Source organism: Rhinopithecus roxellana, chromosome 6 (genome assembly GCF_007565055.1).
Source record: "Rhinopithecus roxellana isolate Shanxi Qingling chromosome 6, ASM756505v1, whole genome shotgun sequence".
Lineage (NCBI taxonomy): Eukaryota > Metazoa > Chordata > Mammalia > Primates > Cercopithecidae > Rhinopithecus > Rhinopithecus roxellana.
In genome coordinates this window covers 22,269,443-22,292,282 of record NC_044554.1, presented here as the reverse complement: position 1 = coordinate 22,292,282, position 22,840 = coordinate 22,269,443, and the positions used below count along the sequence as shown (strand labels likewise).

General features: G+C 33.0%; 1 protein-coding gene across 1 annotated transcript in view; it reads left to right on the top strand.

Moving 5' to 3' along the window:
- The window catches only part of PCLO (piccolo presynaptic cytomatrix protein), a 404,629-nt gene that overhangs the window by 327,440 nt on the left and 54,349 nt on the right, over nucleotides 1-22,840 (top strand). The window contains 4 exon segments of the mRNA XM_030932711.1: nucleotides 7,349-7,442; nucleotides 8,654-8,725; nucleotides 10,849-11,029; nucleotides 12,610-12,804. Of these exon segments, the coding sequence (XP_030788571.1) occupies nucleotides 7,349-7,442; nucleotides 8,654-8,725; nucleotides 10,849-11,029; nucleotides 12,610-12,804 (542 nt within the window).

Sequence of the window (22,840 nt, the reverse complement as noted above, 5' to 3'; positions counted from 1 at the left end):
AGTTAAGTTCTCTTGAGTCTTCTACTGAAATAAAAATATAGTCACTTTTCAAAAGTAATTAATGGGTCTTCCAGATGTCCAGTGCAGGTGTGTATCCCATCGGGTGCGGTGACTCACACCTGTAATCCCAGAACTTTGGGAGGCCGAGGTGGGCGGATGATGAGGTCAGGAAATTGAGACCATCCTGGCTAACATGGTGAAACGCCATCTCTACTAAAAATACAAAAAATTAGCTGGGGGCGTGTTGGCAGGCGCCTGTAGTCCCAGCTACCCGGGAGACTGAGGCAGGAAAATAGCATGAACCTGGGAGGTGGAGCTTGCAGTGAGCCGAGATCGTGCCACTGCACTCCAGCCTGGGCGACAGAGTGAGACTCTGTCTCAAAGAAAAAAAAAAAAGATAATAGGTGTTTGAACTTGGTCCCTCACTTGAACCTAATGTTGAAACATTTTCAGACCTTTATAACTTCTGCCCCACAAAATTTCTGCTATGCAATGTAGAATGCCATAATTGGCTTGCTGTAGTATATTGGCAATAAGATAATCTTCCTTTGTTCCCAATAGTAGGAGTGTTTTCTAATGCAACTCATAACAAGTTGCATCATAACACTGTCAACTAAGGCAGTTTCTTAGTACATAGCCAAAAGCATTATTTTGCACATCTCTCATTGCATTATAAATTAAATGTGTCATTTAGTTGGGAAGGCAAATCATGTATGATCTGTAGCAATAGGGTGATGAGGATTTTAATCCCACCCAGATTATTAATGGTACAGCATTCGTTTTTGTCTATGACATTAAAATTTCACACATTTACTACTAATGAGCTGTTTCCCAAATGAGGCTGTTTCTGATTTTTAAAAGCATAAATATGTAAATATTTCAAACAATAGGATTAGTTACCACAGCCTCGCTATTGCCCAGAAACTTTTTGTTTCCTTACAGCCACATAATTGTGGCAAACAATGTAATCGACACTGTGATAGATTCCTTGTTATGGCTGGTTCTCTCATCACAGAACACAATCCAGGTCTCTCAGGCTGATACGCAAAATTAGTTTTGTTTCAAAGAAATAGTATTATTTTTAGAACAGATATTATTAATCACATTATTCAGAATCTCCCTATCTTTTATATATAGAAACTTGGGAAAAATTATCAGAATGATAGAGATTGTATTTAACTTAGAAAAGAGAGAATATTTTATAAATTATAAATAATGGCATGTCTTAGATAACTGTTTAAAAGATCTAGAAGCTACTCTCTTGTCTTTCATTTAGAAATCACTTTCACCATGTCTTTGAGAATTGTCAGTGTAAGAGGGAATTATATTGACAAGGTACTGACATTGTAAGTTAGACTATGGAAGCCAATGAGTGAGGTCCTTAAGAACTTGCATTTGAATTTTAGCCCTGTCACTTAGAAGCTGTAAGATTTCTCTAAAACTGTTTTTCTCTTCTGCAAAATAGGAATAATAACAGCTCCCTTCACAGGCTTTCTGTGAAATACATGAAATAAATACATCAAAAGTGATAAGCATAATGTTTGGAACATAATAAGCTTTCAATCAATGGTAGTTGTTATTATTATTGCTAGGAATGTGTATCATACATTTTATGTAACCAATGGTTAGTTATCTCTGCAACAAAAAGGTACAGAATGCTTGAGCTACTGAATTATACTGAATTATTTAAAAATACTATGTAGAAAATTAAACAATTTTTCTTTAATAATAAAATGTAATACATCTTTCATTCTTAAATTAAAAATGAAGTCCTGTTAACTAGTTAAAAATTACACTGATCTAGTTTCCTTGTCTTCTTTATTTTCTTCTTTCCACCTTCTGATCAATAAACTCTGAAGGGCCAAATGTCAGGCAAGATAAGGTGAGAGAATGACAAGGAAAAGGTCTGGATCATGCATGAACTCAATACTTTCTCTTGGATAATTAAGAAATGGAAATGAGCATACATGAAGGGCCTCGTTCTGATTTTCTCTCATCACACTGTTGAGCAAAGTGAAAATATTTTCTCATTACTGAGATTTTGTTATGAATGTAATAATTATTTTTAGCTATCATTATATCTGGAAGCCCAGTTCCTGGCTGAACCTTTCTCTAAACAGCATTGGCAGCCTATCAAACCATTTCCTCTGGGACCTATGGAAGGCAGGTACAGGTGTTGTGTGTATTTACAATATGATGTCCGAAACGTTATTTTACCTCAATAGATTTTAAAGGAAAACAATATACAAGCATGTTCTAAGGATCACTGAACATTTACTTAGCACAGACTATGGTGTCAGACACTGTGCCAGATGCAGGGGTTACAACTGACAATGTAGCCATAGTCTCTGCCATCAGAGAGCAAAGAGGAAAATAAAATGATAGACAATAAGCACACCATTACACCATTAAACAGAGCTTACAAAATGGGATACAGGTTGTGCTTTTTCTAAATTAAGAGAAACAACCTCAGAGGAGTAATTTTGAAAAACGTGTGTGTGTGTGTGTGTATGTGTGTGTGTGTAGTAAGTTTAGTAAAGGAAAACCAGATAAAACATTAGAAATGAATATCTTCAATGTTTTAGATTATTTTATAAAAGTAGATACACCAAAGAAGCCTTCAAATTTCATTATCTTTTCTCAATTTTTCTTTTGAAATTAAAAAATATGTACATGGAAACTGTTTTCCTGCTGGTCTTGAGTAGAGTAATTGAATTTCAAATACTTTGTCAGACAGCCTTAAAAGTAGATATACCTATGCATGACAAAATAACCAATAAAAGCAAATAAAAAAATAAACCACCAGTACTTTGGGAGCCTGAGGAGGGCAGATCACGGGGTCAGGAGATGGAGACCATCCTGGCTAACACGGTGAAACCCCGTCTCTACTAAAAATACAAAAAAAAAAAAAAATTAGCCGGGGGTGGTGGCGGGCGACTGTAGTCCCTGCTACTGAGGCTGAGGCAGGAGAATGGTGTGAACCCGGAAGGCGGAGCTTGCGGTGAGCCCAGATCCTGCCACTGCACTCTAGCCTGGGTGACAGAGTCAGACTCCGTCTCAAAAAAATAAACAAACAAGGCAAAACTTCAAGGGGGTGAAGTTTTAGATATTTTTTGATAAGCACCATGTCCCATCTTTATGTATTGACCTTATTTTCCCTTAATAAACTTCTTTGATTATTAGATATGATTGTCCTAATTTCCCTAATGTTAAATCATTAATGTAATCTTCCCTCAAGAGAATGTAGTGTGTTTACTAGACAAGAAAGGAAAGGCAGGATGAACTCCACTTATTTCTCAGCTTCACTATATGCTCACATTCAAGAATCCCCCTGTTTACCTGCCTACCTTCAACTTGTAAATCCACAGATTTTGATACGACTATTTTGTGTAGAGTTTTAAATTTTGTTAAGTGGCAACACAGTTCATTGAAATTGTGTACAATATGATCAGAGCATGGTAGTTATAAAACAAGTGTTATTGAAGAATGGCTTCGTGTGACCAGCTCTGTGTGTCAGGAAATGCAAGTGCAAAAAATACTGCAAAGGCTTTCATTGGTGTTTAGGAGCAAGCTGTTTTTACTTTCATTAATTCTAAAGGCAATGGATGTTTTAGGTCTGGAGAGAATTGGAGAATCAAACTCATTACTATGATTAAGATAGTCTATTAAAATGAACATTTTAAGTTTTGTCCAATCAGTTTAGGTTATTTCTAAAAGTATCTGGTCAAACATCAGTATTTATCAGTGTTTATAATAAGTAGGCCTAATTGTTCCACAACACTCGCTTAGGATGTACCATTCAGGATTTCCCTAGGCAGCTCTAAAGATGGCCTAACTTGCTCATGATGTTTGTAATGTGTGTGTACACATTATACATAATTTATATTATATGCATAAAAATTATATATTTAAATTGAGATGGAGAATTTTAGATTATAAAGAAGACAAACTCGATACTTCAGGTAGTGAAGACTGCAATTAAGAAAATAGATGGATGTCACATTTTATGATGGGCCTAATCAACTCAGTTCATATAACATTTATTTAAGAGCAAAAAATCAAATTACCTATATTTGAATCCTGGTCCTACCAGTTAATAACTATGCAACTTTGACAATATGCCTTAATTTTTCTGAGCTTCAAGTTTTCTCACCTATAAAATGGAATAAGAAGTAATACCTGTAAAATGGGGTTAATATGAGTATTACATGAGTTAACACATGAAAAGCACTTAGAACTTTACCAGAGGAAAGAATAGGCATTTAATAAATGTTAGTTATGATTTTAATATGCTTACTTTTAAAAATGCTTCTCATGCATGAATTAAATACATACTCATATGTCAATACAATACAAGGGTTTTTTAGTTGATAGAGATGTATAATTCCTGATACAGAGTTGGCATTCAATAATTTTTGCTAGGTGTATAAGTGAAAAAAAAGACTAAATGTGGATTTGAACAATTTGAATAACAATTATTCGCATGTATGGATTAAGAAAAGATAGGGACTGATAAATCCCTTCAAACATACTTCAATACTACTGCAGACTATTTTAATATATATTGGCAGACCCAGAACTTTAGTGATAGTACATGGGTTTGCATTTGGTATTAATTCCCATCTTGTTAAACAAATAGTATATTTTTTAGAACTTAAAAAGCATAATTTTATTACTGTTCACTATATTAGATAAATCTTAATATGGTTTCCATAACCTCACCACCTTGATAAGTAAGTCCAAAACAAACAGAGGCTTTAAAACTCATACTACCATGTGTATACCTATGTATATTCACATAGGAGAATAGCCATGATTCTAAAGTAGCAATCCACATTTACTGTTAACTTAAAAGTAGCCACTAATTCTTTCTATGTCCCTATCAAATTAAAGTTATTAACTCTATGTATTAATTTCTATATATTATTTCTGTGTAGACACTTTTTTGTAGACACGAATTCTATCACCATCAAATTAAGTCATTAATTCTGTTACCATCAAAAAAGAATCCAAAACTAAATTTAAAGCAACATATCTTACTGAAAATTTTTGAATTTTTCATTATGAAATATTTCAAGTTTACTAAAAATTATAGAAAATACCCTAACAAATATCTGTGTGCTTGCTCTCCAATTTTGTCACATCTCAAGATTTTGCTGTATTTGTCCTAGATGTTTTAAAATAAAAGATAACACCCTGAGGCCCTCTGAAATCACTTCCCTGTCCATCAAAAAAACTCACTAAATTGAATTTAATATTCATAATTTACAAGTTTTCTTATATTAATATATGTATTTCAAATATACATGTATATATGATGTGTAATCTTATTTCACATGATTTTATCTTTGTACCATTATACCATACTATATTAAGTGTTTGATCAAAACTTTTTTCAAGATATATCCATCTTGATATATGGAGGCTTTTAAAATTTATTTAATTGATTTTCAGTGCCACTTACTATTTCATTGAAATGAATATATCATAATGTATTTATTCTTTCTTCTATTGGCTTACTATTGAAATAATGTTACAATTAATGTTCTTGAACAAATTCCTTGTTCACAGGTAGGAGAATTTATGGTAGAAGTGGAATTAGTAGAAATTGAATATTTGGATGTTTGGGTATATAAAGTTAAACTTCACCAGATATTGACAAATTTATCCAAAAAGTGTATATAGAAACTTCCTATCCACAGTCTATGAGAGCTCCTCTTCCTTTAAATCATTGTCCGTATATTTTCCCTAAAATTGTTTGTAATTTATCTTGAGTGACAACTGTCAAATTGTGTACATTCAAATTGGTTGAAGTGGGGGGAACACTGCTTTATTTCAATTGGATTCAGCTCACAATGGCTGACTTGTGAAGTGTTATGAAACACCAACTCGGTGCTTCTTAATCTTGGCTACACATTAGATTCACCTCGGAGCCTTCAAAAATCCTAATATTCAAGCCTCATCCCAGACTAATTACATCAGACTTTCCTTCGAGGTATAAGCAGGGGTAAGAGGGAAGTGGGTGGAGGGTTGACTGACCCACCTCCCAGCACCAGAACTCAGGTGATCCCATTATGCAGTCAATGTTAAGAATTACTTCCCTTGTATCTGACTAGTAAGAAGATAAAATCAGAGAGACAGGGAAAGTACTTGCCTGTAGGCCCATCTTTAAAAGTAAGTGGTGAGCTGGAGTTTGATTCTCAAAGCTTTCTCTAGAATGTGTAGGTAAATTAGTGGCTGGGGAAAATTTCCAGGCATCCAGGATATGGCAATACTTGAGACCAGGAAAGTAGCAAGAGTTAGTTTGGCTATAGTTTGGAATAGAACTACAGATTACAAGGGACAGGATCCAGCCCCTTTTAGGGAAAGGCAACTTGTGAAGTCCAGACATATGTAAAGACTCCCAGACAAAGAGGTTAGTTTACAGGACTCTAGTGTCCACCAGAGATGAAGTATTATTTAGAACGTGAGACATAAGCTTAGGCAGAAAATTCAGAAAAAAAGTAGTGAGAGTTAGAGAAAGGCCTTGTCTGTGTGGGCACCATTTGGTAATAGCAAATAACAGTAATCTAATTTCAACCCCATCAGTTGGTGACAGCTATACATGTTCTGCCAGACTTAATTAGGATACGCTTTGAAAATGAAGTTGTTTTTAAATGTGTAGCATATAAGCTTCTAATTGGTGCTCAGAGGAAATGGAAAGTCAAGGATTAATGCAAATGTCCCAAGTTATAATAATTGAGGAAAGATTTTATTTGGTTCGTCAATTGTAAAATAACATATTGACATAAACCAAAAATTTATATTTAATTAAAATTGCTTTATAACTGCATTAAATATACTTTACCAAGAGTGTTGGAATAGACTTCAAATATCGGATAACAAGTGTTTATGGAATGTCAGCCACAGCAACAGCCATTCTTCATCATTTTCTCAATCAGTACAGTCATTACAATGTTTTAGTTTTGCTTTTCCATACGTGCAAAACTATAGGAAAGTTAAACACCAAATTACTGTTTATTGGGCAATAACATTGATGTTACCATTTAGTTCATGTAATTATCTCCTACGTTCAGGAAAGAGTAAGATTTCTAAATTATAGTATAGTTAGAACACCTACAAGCATTTCTTTAAAAAAATAATCTTTAGGGCAAAGAAAACTACAAGCATCCAACATATTTTTAAGTTGTCACTGTGCATTCAAGGTTTAAGACATGAGGATGATGAGATAATTATATAGTGATTTGAAATAAAATATCTTGAATAGTCTGCATGTCCTTTAGTTTAACTGTGAAGTCATCAACTAAGGTGAATAATCAAGATAACTCTTTCTTTTCTCCCAATTCAGTGCTGAGTACAAGAGAAGGACTAAATATGTCCAGAAAAGTCTTAATCCTGAGTGGAATCAAACAGTAATTTATAAAAGTATTTCCATGGAACAGGTATGTAAAGATTATTTCTAGGTGACAGAATTAGGCTAATATAAGTACAGTGATAGCACAGTTATTCAAAAATTGGGATCTATATACATTTTGCCAATCAAACAGAAAAACTTGAGTAAAATACATGTAAGAAATGTAGCCAATGGAAAAAAAATGAGTGACGTTTAAACATAGGGTGAAAGTAAATCTGCACATTTTGACAAAGCAGCCAAAACATAAACAAATACAATAAGAAAACTAGTGGAATATTTTCCATTGATTATTTCAGAATTTAAAATTGTTAATAGACTAAGCCACAGTTATCAAATTTGAGAGGGCAATATATTTTCCAACTGGCTATATTTTGACTTTCTTACACAGTATACAGAAAAAATAAGATTCAATGCATAGAACTGTATTACTCCACCAGACAATATTTTAGGATCTCATCTCTTTGCTAAATTGAGGCCTCCTAAGAATCTGGCATTGTGGTGCTAAACTCTACAGAAGAATGCAAAATAATGACTAGTATAAAGAGTTATCACTACAGATAAGTAACTGTAGGCGAAATTACACGAATGTGCTTCTGAAAATCTGCATTTTTATAACTTTGCTTGAGTAACAGACAATAACTGAAATGTATAAAGTTGAATTCAGACAGAAGACTACAAAGACAGTTCCCACATAAACCAATTTACAAGTGAACTGTCTTTCAAAATGAGGTTCTTAATTTGTCTTCTAGTAGATTAATTTGATTACAAAAACGAAGCTGGATACAAATTATAATCTGGGTTTGTGAATTTAAAATAAACTCACCTGCAGAAATAAGACAATGCTACTAAGTTTTTTAGAAATTGCTGAAGCATCTAATCCAAATACTTCATCTATATAATACTAGACGTTTTTGCAGTCTATGAATTTCTTATATTTAGAGTACTTATAAATTCTGATTTCTATTTTTGAAAATGAAGTGGGGATACAATAAATAAGAATTATCATTTTATTCACAAAATAATAATGTTTCATATGATCAAACACTAGAGTGCAAAATCATTCAAATTTTACGTAATATTTAATATATTTAAACTACCTAGTTTTTGGTAAAATTTTAAGTATTTTCACATAAATGGAAGGAGTTTAAGGAAATAAAAATAAATATGTCTACTGTATATGTATAATGAAAATGTATGATGGAAAGATAGGTTAATTAGATTTCTATTTGAACTATATAGCTCAAGAAGAAAACACTGGAGGTGACAGTTTGGGATTATGATAGATTTTCATCCAACGACTTCCTTGGGGAGGTAAGCCTCTGACTTCCTTTCCCTTATTTGCAGCTATGGTAAACCACCAATTAAAGCATGATGCAAAGCATATTTCTAAAGTTTATAAGATAGCCATTTCTGCATAAAATCTTTTGGCAGATAGAATTTATTTCCTGATTTACTCTTTGAGTAGATTAATACCAACTCAAGAAATGATTTTCACTCTATCACTTGGTGTACTTTATAATTAATTTCTAAGATGAAATTTTGTTTCAGTAGGAAGATATGCAATCACACTGTGAGTCCAAATGAGATTTGAAGTAATAAATTTATTATATTATAAAATGGCCTGGACTTTTCAAAATGCATTTACAGGTTCTTTAATTGATTCGATGTGACATATTGCATTGTTATTTATAATTGTTTCCTGAGAAAAACTGCTGAAAACATTTTAAGAAGCAAAACTATAAGTAAGAGAAAACAATAAAAACAATTTTTACATTAACATCAAGGAATCAAAATAACCTAATTGTATGCCTGTATCAGAATATCTCATATACCCCATAAATACATACACTTACTATGCACTTGTAAAAATTTAAAAGTAAACAAATAACTTAATCATGAAATTGGTAGAGTGAACAAACCTTGTGATTTTTTAAATCTATTATATATATACACACATTGTTTATAGATATATATACATTGTTTATATATATGAACATAATACATACATTGTTTATACATAGGAACATTATATGTATAATGTAGATATGTACATATTGTATAATGTAGATTATATATGATATGTTGTATATAGACATATATTATAAATTATACATACAGATATATTATACATTGTATGCATAATGTGTATAGACATACAATGTATATGTGTCTATATATACTATACAGTATACAATTATATGTATACAGTGTATATATGTTTATGTACACATATATACAATGTATATATACACACACATTGTTTAGTGTTCTGCTTAGGGTAGAAGTTATAAATGAATATTAAAAATAATCTCCAAAACCTACAAAATATGATATCCTTTTGATAGAGATTATATAAAACAGTTGTGTAATCAAGGTGATAATGAGGCCTTGTTTGGTTGTTAAGACTTTGCACCTCTCTTTTCACCAAAACCAGAGCATTTGACCCTTACCTTCCAGCTCCATCCAGCTCTAGCCACTTGGACTAATCTTGATCTTAGGCAGGAGTACTCTAGATTAGTATTATGTCTGACTTTATGTCTCAAAAAAGTGACTTATTGAAGTCCTTCTAATTTATGGTCTTATGTTTACATGAGCCTAAAGCATATATCCATTGGTCTGGTTTTCATTTCTTTTTAGCTCATCATATCTAAGATGTCAGCAACTGCAAAATGCACCAATGTACTAAGAAAAAAAAAAGTTGCCAATCAAACCACGACAAAATGTGTTAGTCATATCCCTATTTCAAATGTGAACTAAAGTGTGTTTTAAAATAAAATAAATAAATTTATAATTGCAACTTGCTCATTCTTTTCCAGTTTGTCCTTTTTGTGACTAAAATCAAACATTTTTCAAGGTTGCTAGTCCAGTTTAAGATTAGAATGAGTTATGATTTCTTTTTTTTTTTTTTTTCTTTTTTGAGACAGAGTCTCGCTCTGTCGCCTGGGCTGGAGTGTGGTGGCGTGATCTCAGCTCACTGCAAGCTCCACCTCCCGGGTTCACGCCATTGTCCTGCCTCAGCCTCCCTTGTAGCTGGGACTACAGGCGCCAGCTTGGCTAATTTTTTTTTTGTAGTTTTAGCAGAAACGGGGTTTCACCATTAAGATTAAAATGAGTTCTTACAACAAAAAGAAGTTTTGTTTTATGAACAGATTGACTTGTGACCCTTTTAACATCATATCCAAATAATTTATTTAATAGTCAAAAATTTTATACAGTTCAGTTCAAGCAAACATTTATTAAGCATCTAGTATGTAAAAGACATTGTTTCCAGTATCATTGGTGAAGAAAAATGAAGAAGAAAGAATCATCATCCTCAAAAGTTGTACTGTATTCCTTGGTTTATATCCTTTAATAAATTTTAGAACATAGAAAAAGTAATGAATTAATCATACTCTAGTCCCTAAATTTCATTGATTTGTTACACTTTTTTTCAGGTATTGATTGATTTATCTAGCACATCTCACCTCGATAACACTCCAAGGTGGTATCCTCTCAAAGAACAGACTGAAAGCATTGATCATGGCAAGTCACATTCCAGTCAGAGCAGCCAGCAGTCCCCAAAGCCATCTGTTATCAAAAGCAGAAGCCATGGTATTTTCCCTGACCCATCAAAGGGTAGGAAATATTTTTTAAGCAGATAAAGCTTTGTGTCTATTTGTTCAGTCTGTATCTTCTTAGTGTGAATGTTTGTACATTTAACATGTATTAATAGACTAGACATGACTGGAAAATACTTAATATAATGTCATGCAAAGAGTGATGGATATGGAGTCAGGAGAAATGGGCTTTATTCTCAGATCATCACCCATACTTAGGTGTAGGACTTTGTAATCTTCACTTCTCTAACTGTCTATTTTCCAACATGTAAAATGGAGGAGGTTGGACTATATGAGCTGTTTGGTCTATTCCACCTCAAAATCCATGATAACATGATTTCAGAAAATGCATTTGGGTATTTCATAAAGATAATATAAAAATTCCTACTGGTTCATTGACTAGACATAATCATCATTACCATTAAGGTATAATCCTTCTACTTGTTGAATCTCTGGTTGTCCATAAATATTGTCTTGCCCAATAAATATAATTTTGCATGCTACTTTTTATTTATCATACAAAGAATATTTTCCCTTGTCATCAAAACAATTGGTATGCTGAAATTTACTTAAGTCTTTCCTAAATGTTGAACTCAAGCTAATGTTTTAATAATTATTATTATTTTTTAAATAACAGTGCCATACATTGGGTTTGACAATATGCAAATATGCACAGCACTCTCATTCAAATGAGCTTTTCCTTTGAGAGGTTCATTACCAGCTGTCCTACAACACAACATTAATCCTCATCATAAACTGAGTTACTGCCTCTGTGGGATAAAACGTGTGGTACCTTACCTACATATACTGAACTATTTATAAGTATGAAATATAATTTTTATATTGGACTTGAGTATTACTTCCTTGTCACCTTTTCTAGGAAAGTCCATCAAATTGAAAAGTGGTTCTTTGTACATGAGATTCTCTGAATCTCTGAATCATAAATGCAAGTGTTCTAGGAGATGAGAAAGTGAGTCCATGTCCAGTAGGCCACTGAGTTGGTATCATAAGCCACTGACTACGAGTGCTGTAGATTATTTATTAATGAGTTTTATAGACCATTTATGGGTTCTACTTAGCCATCTCAACTCTATCTTGCTTAACATTCTGCAAGATCATTAGTATAAAGATCTCTCTGTATGACTGCCTTAGAAAATATGTGATCCATACATTCTCTACAATGGTTTGAGGCATGATTCTACAATCTCCACATTTAATATGTCCTAGTGACTCACATCCTTCATCCTGTTTTTACTTAAAACTCCTCCTGTGTACCGTCTCCTACCTGACCTCTACTGGAATTAGCAGAGGTGCTTGATGAAACTAGAAGTTAACATATTTATTACTAGAAGCTAGTCAGAATGTATTTCTTTTTTCAAAGTTATCTCTTCTCATTGCTATCATCCTTTTGCCTTTCCTCCCCCAAATTGTTTCCCAGATGTTTAATCACAGTTCTCTATGATGACCAGTTGCCTAAATGAGTCATATAAGACCCAGAATTAACATAAATTTTAGACAGTTTCAAATTATGTGTAGACTAAGCTTGACAGGAGGAGTGCTGGAACAACTTTAACTCATGTTTTACCCTTTTGTGACCAGACATGCAGGTTCCCACCATTGAGAAATCCCATAGTAGTCCTGGTAGCTCAAAATCATCATCAGAAGGCCATCTCCGTTCTCATGGACCATCTCGCAGTCAAAGCAAAACCAGCGTCACTCAGACCCACCTGGAAGATGCAGGGGCTGCCATAGCTGCTGCCGAAGCTGCCGTGCAACAACTCCGCATTCAACCAAGTAAAAGACGCAAATAAATTCCTCAGCATGGCAGCTTAATGTTCATCTGTTGCCTTTCTTTCCTGCTGTCCTTTCCTGTTTGCTTTCAGTTTTCAACATCCTCTGCTCACCCTGTTCTCTGTCCCTTCGTCTGTGTAAGAACAATATCAATACATTAATATGCTCTTTCTTATTTAGATTATTTTTATTTACATGGACTGAAATAAAACTGGCTGTTTCTCCTTTGTTTACACCATCCATCCAACCTGGCTCATAGCATTTGATACAGTGTCTGTGATGTTTGGAGGCAAAGCAATGTTGTGTGTCCTTTTTGTTTGCGCTTAAATATCTTTTAGAATGCAGAAATTATAAGCACAAGTGGCTGCCAGTTTTTCAGACCTTATACCAAACAATAAAAAAGTGCACACACATAAGTATTTAGAGCAGATTCGCAATTAGATTCTTGTGTCTGAAAATACTCAAAAAGTCTAGGCAGAAGATAATGCAACCAACAGTCAACTTCTAGAAACTTGGAGGAAAAGCCATTTCAAGACAGTGCTTTAAAACACTAATAAATTATGCTTGTGAAATATGGTAACTTTCCATGTGCAAAAATTTGTAGTCTTGAAAAATCTGTGAAGAAAATCTTATTTCTTATATTCTCAAAAAACTACGTTAAATTAATATACGTGTAAGCATATGTCATGAGGCAATGCAACCTCATTGAGGAGCACAATTGGGTCCATTCTGTTGGATCACACTTTGTATGCGATGACAGATTTTACAGATTTTTTTTCTAACCATTGGAAATCAAAATGTACTATGTCTGGTAGCTATAAGGCAATCAAAGTGTAACAGTTGACCTATCTTAACTGCTGTATTTTCATTTCATTTGTGAAAATTTAGTCAACTGATATAATTATATAAAAATAAGTGCAAATATTTCACAAATGTAGGTGCCCTGTTACTTCTAAAAGGCATTAGCCAGGCAATGGAGATAGATCGTTGTTCTCTCCATCTCCCTAGTCATCATTTCCAAAGAAACAGCCAGTTTTAAACCCCTTTAGTGCTGTGCATGTGGTGTCATTTTGGCATTTGAAAACACAACTTATTTAAATAGAGCAAAAGAGCACTTCTGTTTGCATGAATAGCATTTAAGCTGGTTCCATCTGAGGATACATACTCTGGGTTTCCATTTCACCCACACTGCCACAGCAGCACATAAAAGCGGTCAGTCTAATCATGCCAGGAAGCAGCACAGACACAGCATAGCAGGAGTCCTCCCCATTCAAAGAACTCAGTCTGATAATCTGCCTCCACCAGCCAATGGCAACCAAGACCAAAGCCAGCTAGCCCTCAGGAAGGTGATGTCTGATGGACCAGTCAAGCCAGAAGGAGGTGAGCAGAAAGGCCCTGTTCAAAGCACACAGCAAGAACATCCCCCAAATTTAAAGCTCTCCTCTTTAATTTTTAGAGATTGTCTGATAAAATATGTTTATCCACTTTTTAATGTGCTTTTGTGGGCATGGCATTTCAGGACTTCATCATCACCATGTAAGTCCCAAGACCAGTCCCGTAATATATTGACTACAGTGATTTGTATTTTTCTATGCACTGGGCATCTTTTGACTTTTGTTGGGAAATAGATTAACAATATTCATATTGCAGAATGGAATGCATGCTACTAACCTAATCTGTTCAAGCATGACTATAAATATGTTTCATTGTGATAAAAGTTTAAATTGCTCACAGTTCAAGTTAGCCTACCAGTTGGAATGTGGATCAGTTTTTGTTGCCTATTATTTCAAGTGTAACTTTTAAAAATTTAGTGGATTTTGAAAATTCTTAGAGGAAAGTAAAGGAAAAATTGTTAATGCACTCATTTACCTTTACATGGTGAAAGTTCTCTCTTGATCCTACAAACAGACATTTTCCACTCGTGTTTCCATAGTTGTTAAGTGTATCAGATGTGTTGGGCATGTGAATCTCCAAGTGCCTGTGTAATAAATAAAGTATCTTTATTTCATTCATAAACTACTGGGTTCTGAGCCATTGTTATATGATGCAGCTTAAAATGAATGTGTCAGTTTTGTTTTCTCATTTGATTTCATTGCAGTAGATTTTAATTACTGTTTCATTGCTAGTGACAGCTGTAATGATTGGACATTTGAGAGCAGGACAAAGTTCCATCTTGGAAACACTGTAAGATAGATGGAAAATTGTCACCAAATAAAAGCATCAGAGATTACATTAAAATGTAAATAAATAATGGGATTGGGCTACCCTAGGCAACACTTCTGCTATTTCTCTCTCCCACGTCTGATCTACTTTGCAATCTTCTCAGGTTCCTGGATAGAGGAAGGTAAATTCCATTGCTTTGGAGAAGTGGCTAACCTTGAACTCATAGCTGTGTTCAGAAAGGAAAGCACATGTACACCCATCTGTAACCTAACCCCAACATTTCTAGAATTTTCCCCCAAGAAAGAGTGCCACTGCCAGTGACAAGGAATGAAGCTAGGGTGATTATACAATTATCTTCAAATTTAATTCAAAAGCACATATTAAAATAATTTTTTAAAAAATAGGATAGTAGTATTTGTCCCCTTGAGTACTTCTCAGCCCTAAAATATTTGATTTTGTGAGTCTATATTTGGCACAAAATTAAAATCAAGCCTTATACTTTCCTGTTGCATTCTTTTTATTCTCATAAAATTAAAAACATTTCATATGTCCTTCTCCCAATTAATTATATATGTGGTGGCAATGTAAGACATATGTCGCATTACAGAGGTAAACCACTGAGGTGTTTCCTAAATTAGGTAATTAAGGAAACAATCAGCTTAAACATTAGGATAATTCTGAATATGTGTTACTCAGCCCAGTTTATAGATTATCACCAAAGCACAATTTCTTTTTTCTTGTTAGCCTTACTAAAACTTTCATTTTTAAAATTCCACGTCTCACCTTTTCTTCCATCAAATAAGTTCACTTGATTTCTTCATGTTATTCACGTTTTTACTTGAAATATTCTTTTAATTATAAATGCCACAGTAGTCAAACACTTCCCTTATTTCACACCTTATTTTTAATTATTGTGACTTAAGTGTTTCTGCATAACATTTTATATGATTTTCTTCCTAGACGTAGTCCTTAAAATTTATATTAAAGTGTTTTAATCCCTTTTTTAAGGAAACAATCAGCTTATATCTAATAGATATTCTCATACATTTAGTCTTGTGATTGACTTAGAAGTCACTCTTTATTAAAATCATAATCAAAAGGAAAACTAGATAACACAGCATGCTTTCATGTTTAATTTTGTTCTAATAGATGATAAATAAAAAGCCTTATTTTCTAAAGTATAATTTTTCTGCTATTATAAATGTACCAATATAATTGATCCATGTATATTTCCAGACACTTCATAGCAAACATACTGTAGTGTTAAATTTGTATAAAATGCAATATAATTTCTTTAAAGTGCAGAGAGAAAAACTAGGCAGAGATATAAACATATAAAAAGAACCTGCAAGTTCCTGTTCACTAACTCCAGAAGTATTAATAATAATCGTAAGTGTTGGGATAAAAGTGTCCCATTTCAAACCTCACAATGGAGTTCATATAATCCCATCTGCATTCTGAAAATAATACTCTGCATTTGAATAGTTCTTCATGTTGTACAGAGCGTTTTGTCATCCATTTCTCATTTTATCACATTAAGTGGATGAGATAGTCATTTCAATATTCTTATACTTGTTTTTTTATGGGTGAGCAATCAGAGAGTCAGAGGGGTAGGCTGGCTGGTATAAGAACACACAGCTAGAAATTTTCAGAACTGACAGATATAACATTGTCTTGTGACTTTTCGAGTTACAATTTTTGGATACATTGTCTCCTTTAAAATCAAAGTCTCCTAATTTTAATAAGAACAGTCACTTACTTATTTATGACTTCTCTCTCAAGTTCTTACAAATAATTAGCGGTAGCTAGAAATGATGGCGGAATTCAATTAATACTCTCTATCTACATGGTCCTCCTTTCTAAAGGTTGTTGATTTAACCCAGCAAAAGGAAGCCTTCCCACTGTGCAAGCCCAGTGAGGCATTAGGCAATGTTTGTGACTCCATTAGAAAAGGCTGTGGGTCCATCTGTAGGCATTTCTATCAAGAGTGACAAAATTGTCCCTAAAGAGCTTTTCAAAGATTTTTTGTAAGCTTCTCAGCAGATTTCTGCTTGAGCTAGCATAAAATACGGGTCAAACAAGAATTATGGAGTAAGTCAAAAGGAATTTTTTCTTTCCCCCTGGGGTTTAGTTTCATACTAAAACACCTGATGGGAAAGTATAGACAGATGGTGCAAAACCATCCTGATGCCTAAACAACTCTCCGTAGTTAAAAAACCTCTGGAAGCGTTTTCGGTTGTTGTTGTTGTTTTCCCCATGCTAGCTAGTTTGGTTGAACACAAGCCTTGCTATTTCAGAAGTTTTTTATTTGTTGGTTTGTTTGAAAACTATATCAAGACCAAAACAAGTTGAAGCATTCCTAAAACCTTGAAGATTTATTTAGTTGAAACCCAATATATTAAATTTAAGTACAGTTGGGAAAACCTGAGCTATTTTTGTTTGATACTAAGATTTTAGGTATGAGTTTTAAATTTAGAAATAGGCAATACAGGATGAGGAGAAACATCCCTCTACCCTGGTAATTAAAACAAGAACCATTGGGACAGGTTGGAGAGATTAGGTGAGAAAATAAATCATTAGATAAGTCATGCAAGGAAATATGATTTCGAGTTCCTTGATGTGGCCGAATTGTAGGAGAAAAGCCTGATGCTACTTCCACAGACCACTACTGGAAACTCCACTTTCAATAAAGCTCATTTGCGGCACCTGTCAAAGAAGAGTTTCATATCCATGCGTTGCCTTGGTGCACTCTAACTAAGCCATCACTGTGGGAGCTTCTGCCTTGGGCAAGTGGTAGTGGGTGGATGGGTTCGGGAGTGGGTGGGACTGGGAGTGGAGGGAATTGTTGGTTACAAATGATAGTAGCTAATTAGCACCCCATTTTCTTTTGACCAGAAGTAGATGATCACTTCTGGTCAGAAGGATTTTAGCCTTCCCTGTTTCTGTAAAGGACAGGTCCATAAGAAAAATAAAGGAAAAAGCATAAGAGAAATCAGTTTCATTTGGAGGTGAAGTCTTCTTTAACATTGTATGTACAAGATTAATAAAAACAAATTTTACATTCCTCATTTCCATGTGTTTGTGCAAAAAAAAAGTTGTTTAAACCTTGAGCAGTTTAATACAAAAAGAAAATTCAAACTGTAATGACATGCGCATAGCAAACATCCAACAAAAACTAAGAGAATCAATTTGGACAATTTCAGCTTTCAGGTTTCTATACCTGTTTATCTGGTGATAAGAATTTCATTTTGTTGTCTGAAAATCAAAATGCTCTTCTAAAGTTTTGGTTTTGAGAGATTCTACATTTTCTTGGAATGATTGACTATGCATTTTCAAATATTTCTATAGTCATTTAAATTTATTGCTAGAAATACCTCTGCCATACATACAGAATCAGACAGTAAATGTAGAACTCTGACCATATCACACTATCTCTTGTTTATGGACCTTCATTCCTGAAGATGAATTCACTGGCCTACCATCAATGGGTACTTCTGTTCTTTTCCAGTAGTAGCCATGGATCTGCACCGAGCCATCTGCATACTTTGGTCTGGTCCACAATGGGGATTTATATGTTCATTTCATCTGACATGAAAAGTAAGACCAACTGGCCCATCTAAACACCAAACTTGGTTTCAAAATTGTTATGCCTTAGTCATATGGTCTAGCTATGGGCCTAAATAATGAGGATGGGACTATTAATACATGATCTAAGAAGAAGAGAAAGGCCTAAATTTTACCATACCGAGATTTCTTAAATATTATTTATGACATGTCTTTAAAAATAATATCCATAAAGCCTAGTTTTTATAATGCAATTATTTTCAAAAAGTTAGTTGGTCAGATTACCACCAGGAAGAAGGACCTGTGGAAATAAGACAGGCAAGTAAATGCTGTTGGGGGAGGGAAATGAGAATGCCAATGGAGACACAGTGGGGGGCAGTCAGAGTACAATAAGAGCATGGGGCAGGCAACTTTCTCACTTGGATAGGAGGATCATGGAACCAGGGATATGCTGCCCAAGGAGAGGTGGAGGAATGCCAAAGACACTAATTGTCAACTTAATAATAGTCCCCAAATCCAGATATCTAACTATCCATGAAATGCTTGGTTATTTTTCCACTTTTCATCCACATGTATTACATACATTATGTAAACCATAATATTTCACCCATTCTCCATTGTGCAACATGATCTGGGGGAAGAAACGTGGGTATGGGGTAAGATGGAAGGAATCTTCATGTATACTGAACAAGACCATGAAAACATTATTTTTCTTTTTTATTACTGTGATGTACATGTTAATATATTGGAATCATTAAAAAGCCAAAAACACATGGATTTTCAAATGAAACCAAATTATATCAGAAATATAAAATTTTGATTGGGGCGTTGAGTTTGGTAGATGTTTGAACAGGAATGACATAGATATAGCCACCATTTTATATTTTAATGTGTTTTAGACACTGAAAAATGCAATTTGTTAATTATAATTTGAACAGATTAATCAAAATAATATTAGGTTGGTGCAAAAAGTAATTGTGGTTTTTACCATTGAAAGTAATGGCAAAACCCGCAGTCGCTTTTGCACCAACCTATTACCACAACTCAAACAAGCCAGAAAAATTTTTCAGAAGAAATGTTTGGTAAAAGTCAGGATCACAGGTTTCTATTTCCAAATGTGTAAGAAAGATAGTGAAATATAATTTCTACTGTATTGTTCTTAAAAAGAACATAGCAAAATTCACTTTTCCTCTTTAAAACATTTCAAATTCAAAAGCATGTATTTCAAGTTCTATAGATCACACTGTATTTTTATCTGATTCTTTTTATAAAAAGAACTTGGAATATAGAGATATATAGAAAACATATTTTTACAACTACCTAATTCAAATGTCTTTCTACATAGGCCTATTATGTAGTTTTTGTTTTAAAGCATCCTCATTGCCAGTGACATTTAATAAAGTCAATAACTGTTGAATCACCATTTTGCTTCCAGCCAACTATTATTAATGTACAGAAACATTAAAGAGACTTTATGAACAGAAAACCTCTTTATGGAAGAATTTGCATTATTTTATGCCTGCCAATTATCATTATTTACTCTGAGTTTCTGTGCACCATAAAATAGTTATTTTCTTGTTTTGTTTGTTTTTAACCAAAGGTAGAACAGGCAAGTTTTTATGATATAATATATTTTTAATTCATGCCATATATTTCTAAAGTTGTGAAATTCTTAGTTTAACAAGTTCCTAAGAAGATTAGAGACCATTATAATGAATGCTAATATCAATAATGAATCTTTTCAAGAAAGCTGAAAACTTGATATTTTTTCAGTACAAAACACAAAATTAAAAATAAATAGCATGATAAAATGATCTTGACATATGTAATTGTTACGATGACTGTCAAAGAAACTGATGCTAATCAGTTTCTTCTCATTTTGGACAGTACTTCATTTCCATGAGTGTGGGTCTTGACCAGTAATTCTCACAGTGTGTCCACTGATTCCTGGTGGGGGCGGGGGTGTCCCAGAAACCCTTTCAGGGGTCTGCAAGGTCAAAATATTCTTAAGATTAACATATTATTTGCTTTTTTGCTGTCATTTTTTTCTCAAGTGTACAGTGGAGTTTTCCAGCAGCTACATAAGGTGTCATAATATCATTGCTTTGATGACTAATGGAATATGTGCTTGACTATTTTTTGTTTTAATGTTTTATTTACTTTGAATATGATAAATATCAGTACATATAAACTACATAAAACAAAGTTCTTTGGATTATTAAATAAGTTCTAAGATAAGATCAAAATATTTAAGCTTGTTGTCCAGCTTAAATATTTAACTATATTAAATTATAATTTATAAATTATTATAAATTAAACTATATTAAAGTGTTTAAATATATTTAAGCTTAAAAATATTTAAAAGCCACTGACTTAGACTTATGCACAATCATAATTTTTACAATAGTCAAAGACTGAATAACCAAGGACTTCTTCCAAAACGTGTTTATCATGTTTGTCTCTAAATTTTCTATATCTTATATATCTCTCCTATTGCATTTCAGAACCCCTTCTTTCCTTTCTCATTTGATGTTAATTTATAATTATTAAGATTGACAAATGACATTTTTAATTTATATAGAATTTTTTTAATTTATTGGGAATGACATAGATTATATTTATACATCCATAATTATTACTTTTTCCTTTTGAAATTTGGTAAGTTGCCTATCAGCTTTAATCAAGCCACTTCCAAGCTAAAGTAGAGTGACAGAAGTGTTATAAAGATAGAATAAAATTTTTTGTTCTTATTTTGAAAGTAACATTTATAGAAAAACAGTTGTTTATAAATTATCAATTGATTTTATCTTCCATTATCTACATTACTGATCCCATATAGTGGTAATTAATTGTATTGGCATAACAACAGAAACACTGAAAATGATCACTTTCTTTCAAATTTGAGGAAAAATGGAAAGTTTCTTACCAAATACTTGATCCTTAATTTTAAGTATATAATTTGGTGAGTTTCAAAGTATTTAATGCTAAAAGGATATTTGCAAACGTGCTTATCATTTATGAAAAATATGATCTGAATTACTTTTACTAGGTCATCATTTTTATATACATTTGCTGATATTATTTTTAGTGCAAATAATATCACAGAACCTCTTCAAGGTGTTGGTGATACTACAGCAAACAAAATAGACAAAAATTACTGTCTTCATGAATCTCTATGCTAGTAATATTTATTGAATAATCAATTTAAAGATATCTGGAAAAAATTATGAAGAGTAAGAAAAGTGAGTTTTGTCTATCTTCAACTGAGATGGAAAAATAAAAATGCAATTGGTCATTGATTTACATTTATGTGCAACCAAACATCATCATGTTTAAAAAATCTGGAAAATAGAATTAATTATAATTTATTTGTTCTGCCTCTGGTTCTGTCATAATCTGTACAGTCCACTGCAATATAACCATCTATATGTAGACAAAGTATTTTTTAAGGATCTATTTGGAGAAAGATTAATGAAATGATTGTTATAGATTAATAGATCATTAATATAATCTATTTGGAGAAAGATTAATGACATTAACTAGAGAGGTTAGGTCTCATGAGACCAGACATGCGTTTATCAAATAACTGTCCAAACTTCCTCTTTACTTCGTGGCCATTGACCAAATTGGAATAATATGAAAACAAACGGGAAATGTGCTCAACCTTTTTCATTTGGGCAGAATTTAATGAATTTTCAAAATATTCAGATTTGATTTAAGGACAGCATTCTTGTTATCTAAGCAGACATGATGTAAGTTCTCACAGTTTCAGGATTATGTAAGAACTTTTTTCAAAATGACTATTTTTAGAATGACTTTTTACTCAAACAAACCTGCATGTTTTACAGTAGTCTTTATTCCTGCTTGAGCTTTTTTTTTTTTTCCTCCAATTGTCAGTTGGAAATACCTGCCTGACAGCCTAATGCAAGTGTACTGCAAACAAACAGCAAGAAAGAAAATGCCTCTGCTTCAAAAGAGAATAAAAGGAAGATTAAAAAATTAAAAATTGCCCATGAAAATTTGATGTACCTCAAAATTGAATATTTTTTCTTTCACATGTGATCCCCCAAGCTATTAATCTTTTGAAGATAAAGATCATTATTGTATTTGCATTTTTTAGCACCAAAGCAGAACTCGGCACTGGATACATTCTTTTTTCATTCTATTTATTTGAACATAACTGGAATTACGGCCTAAATTTATTAAAAGACAAAATGAATTTACTTCCTTAATTTTCATATATGATAATGTCTTAGTCAAACTTTCTTTCATTATTTACTATAAAATTATAATTCTCATGTAAACTATATTT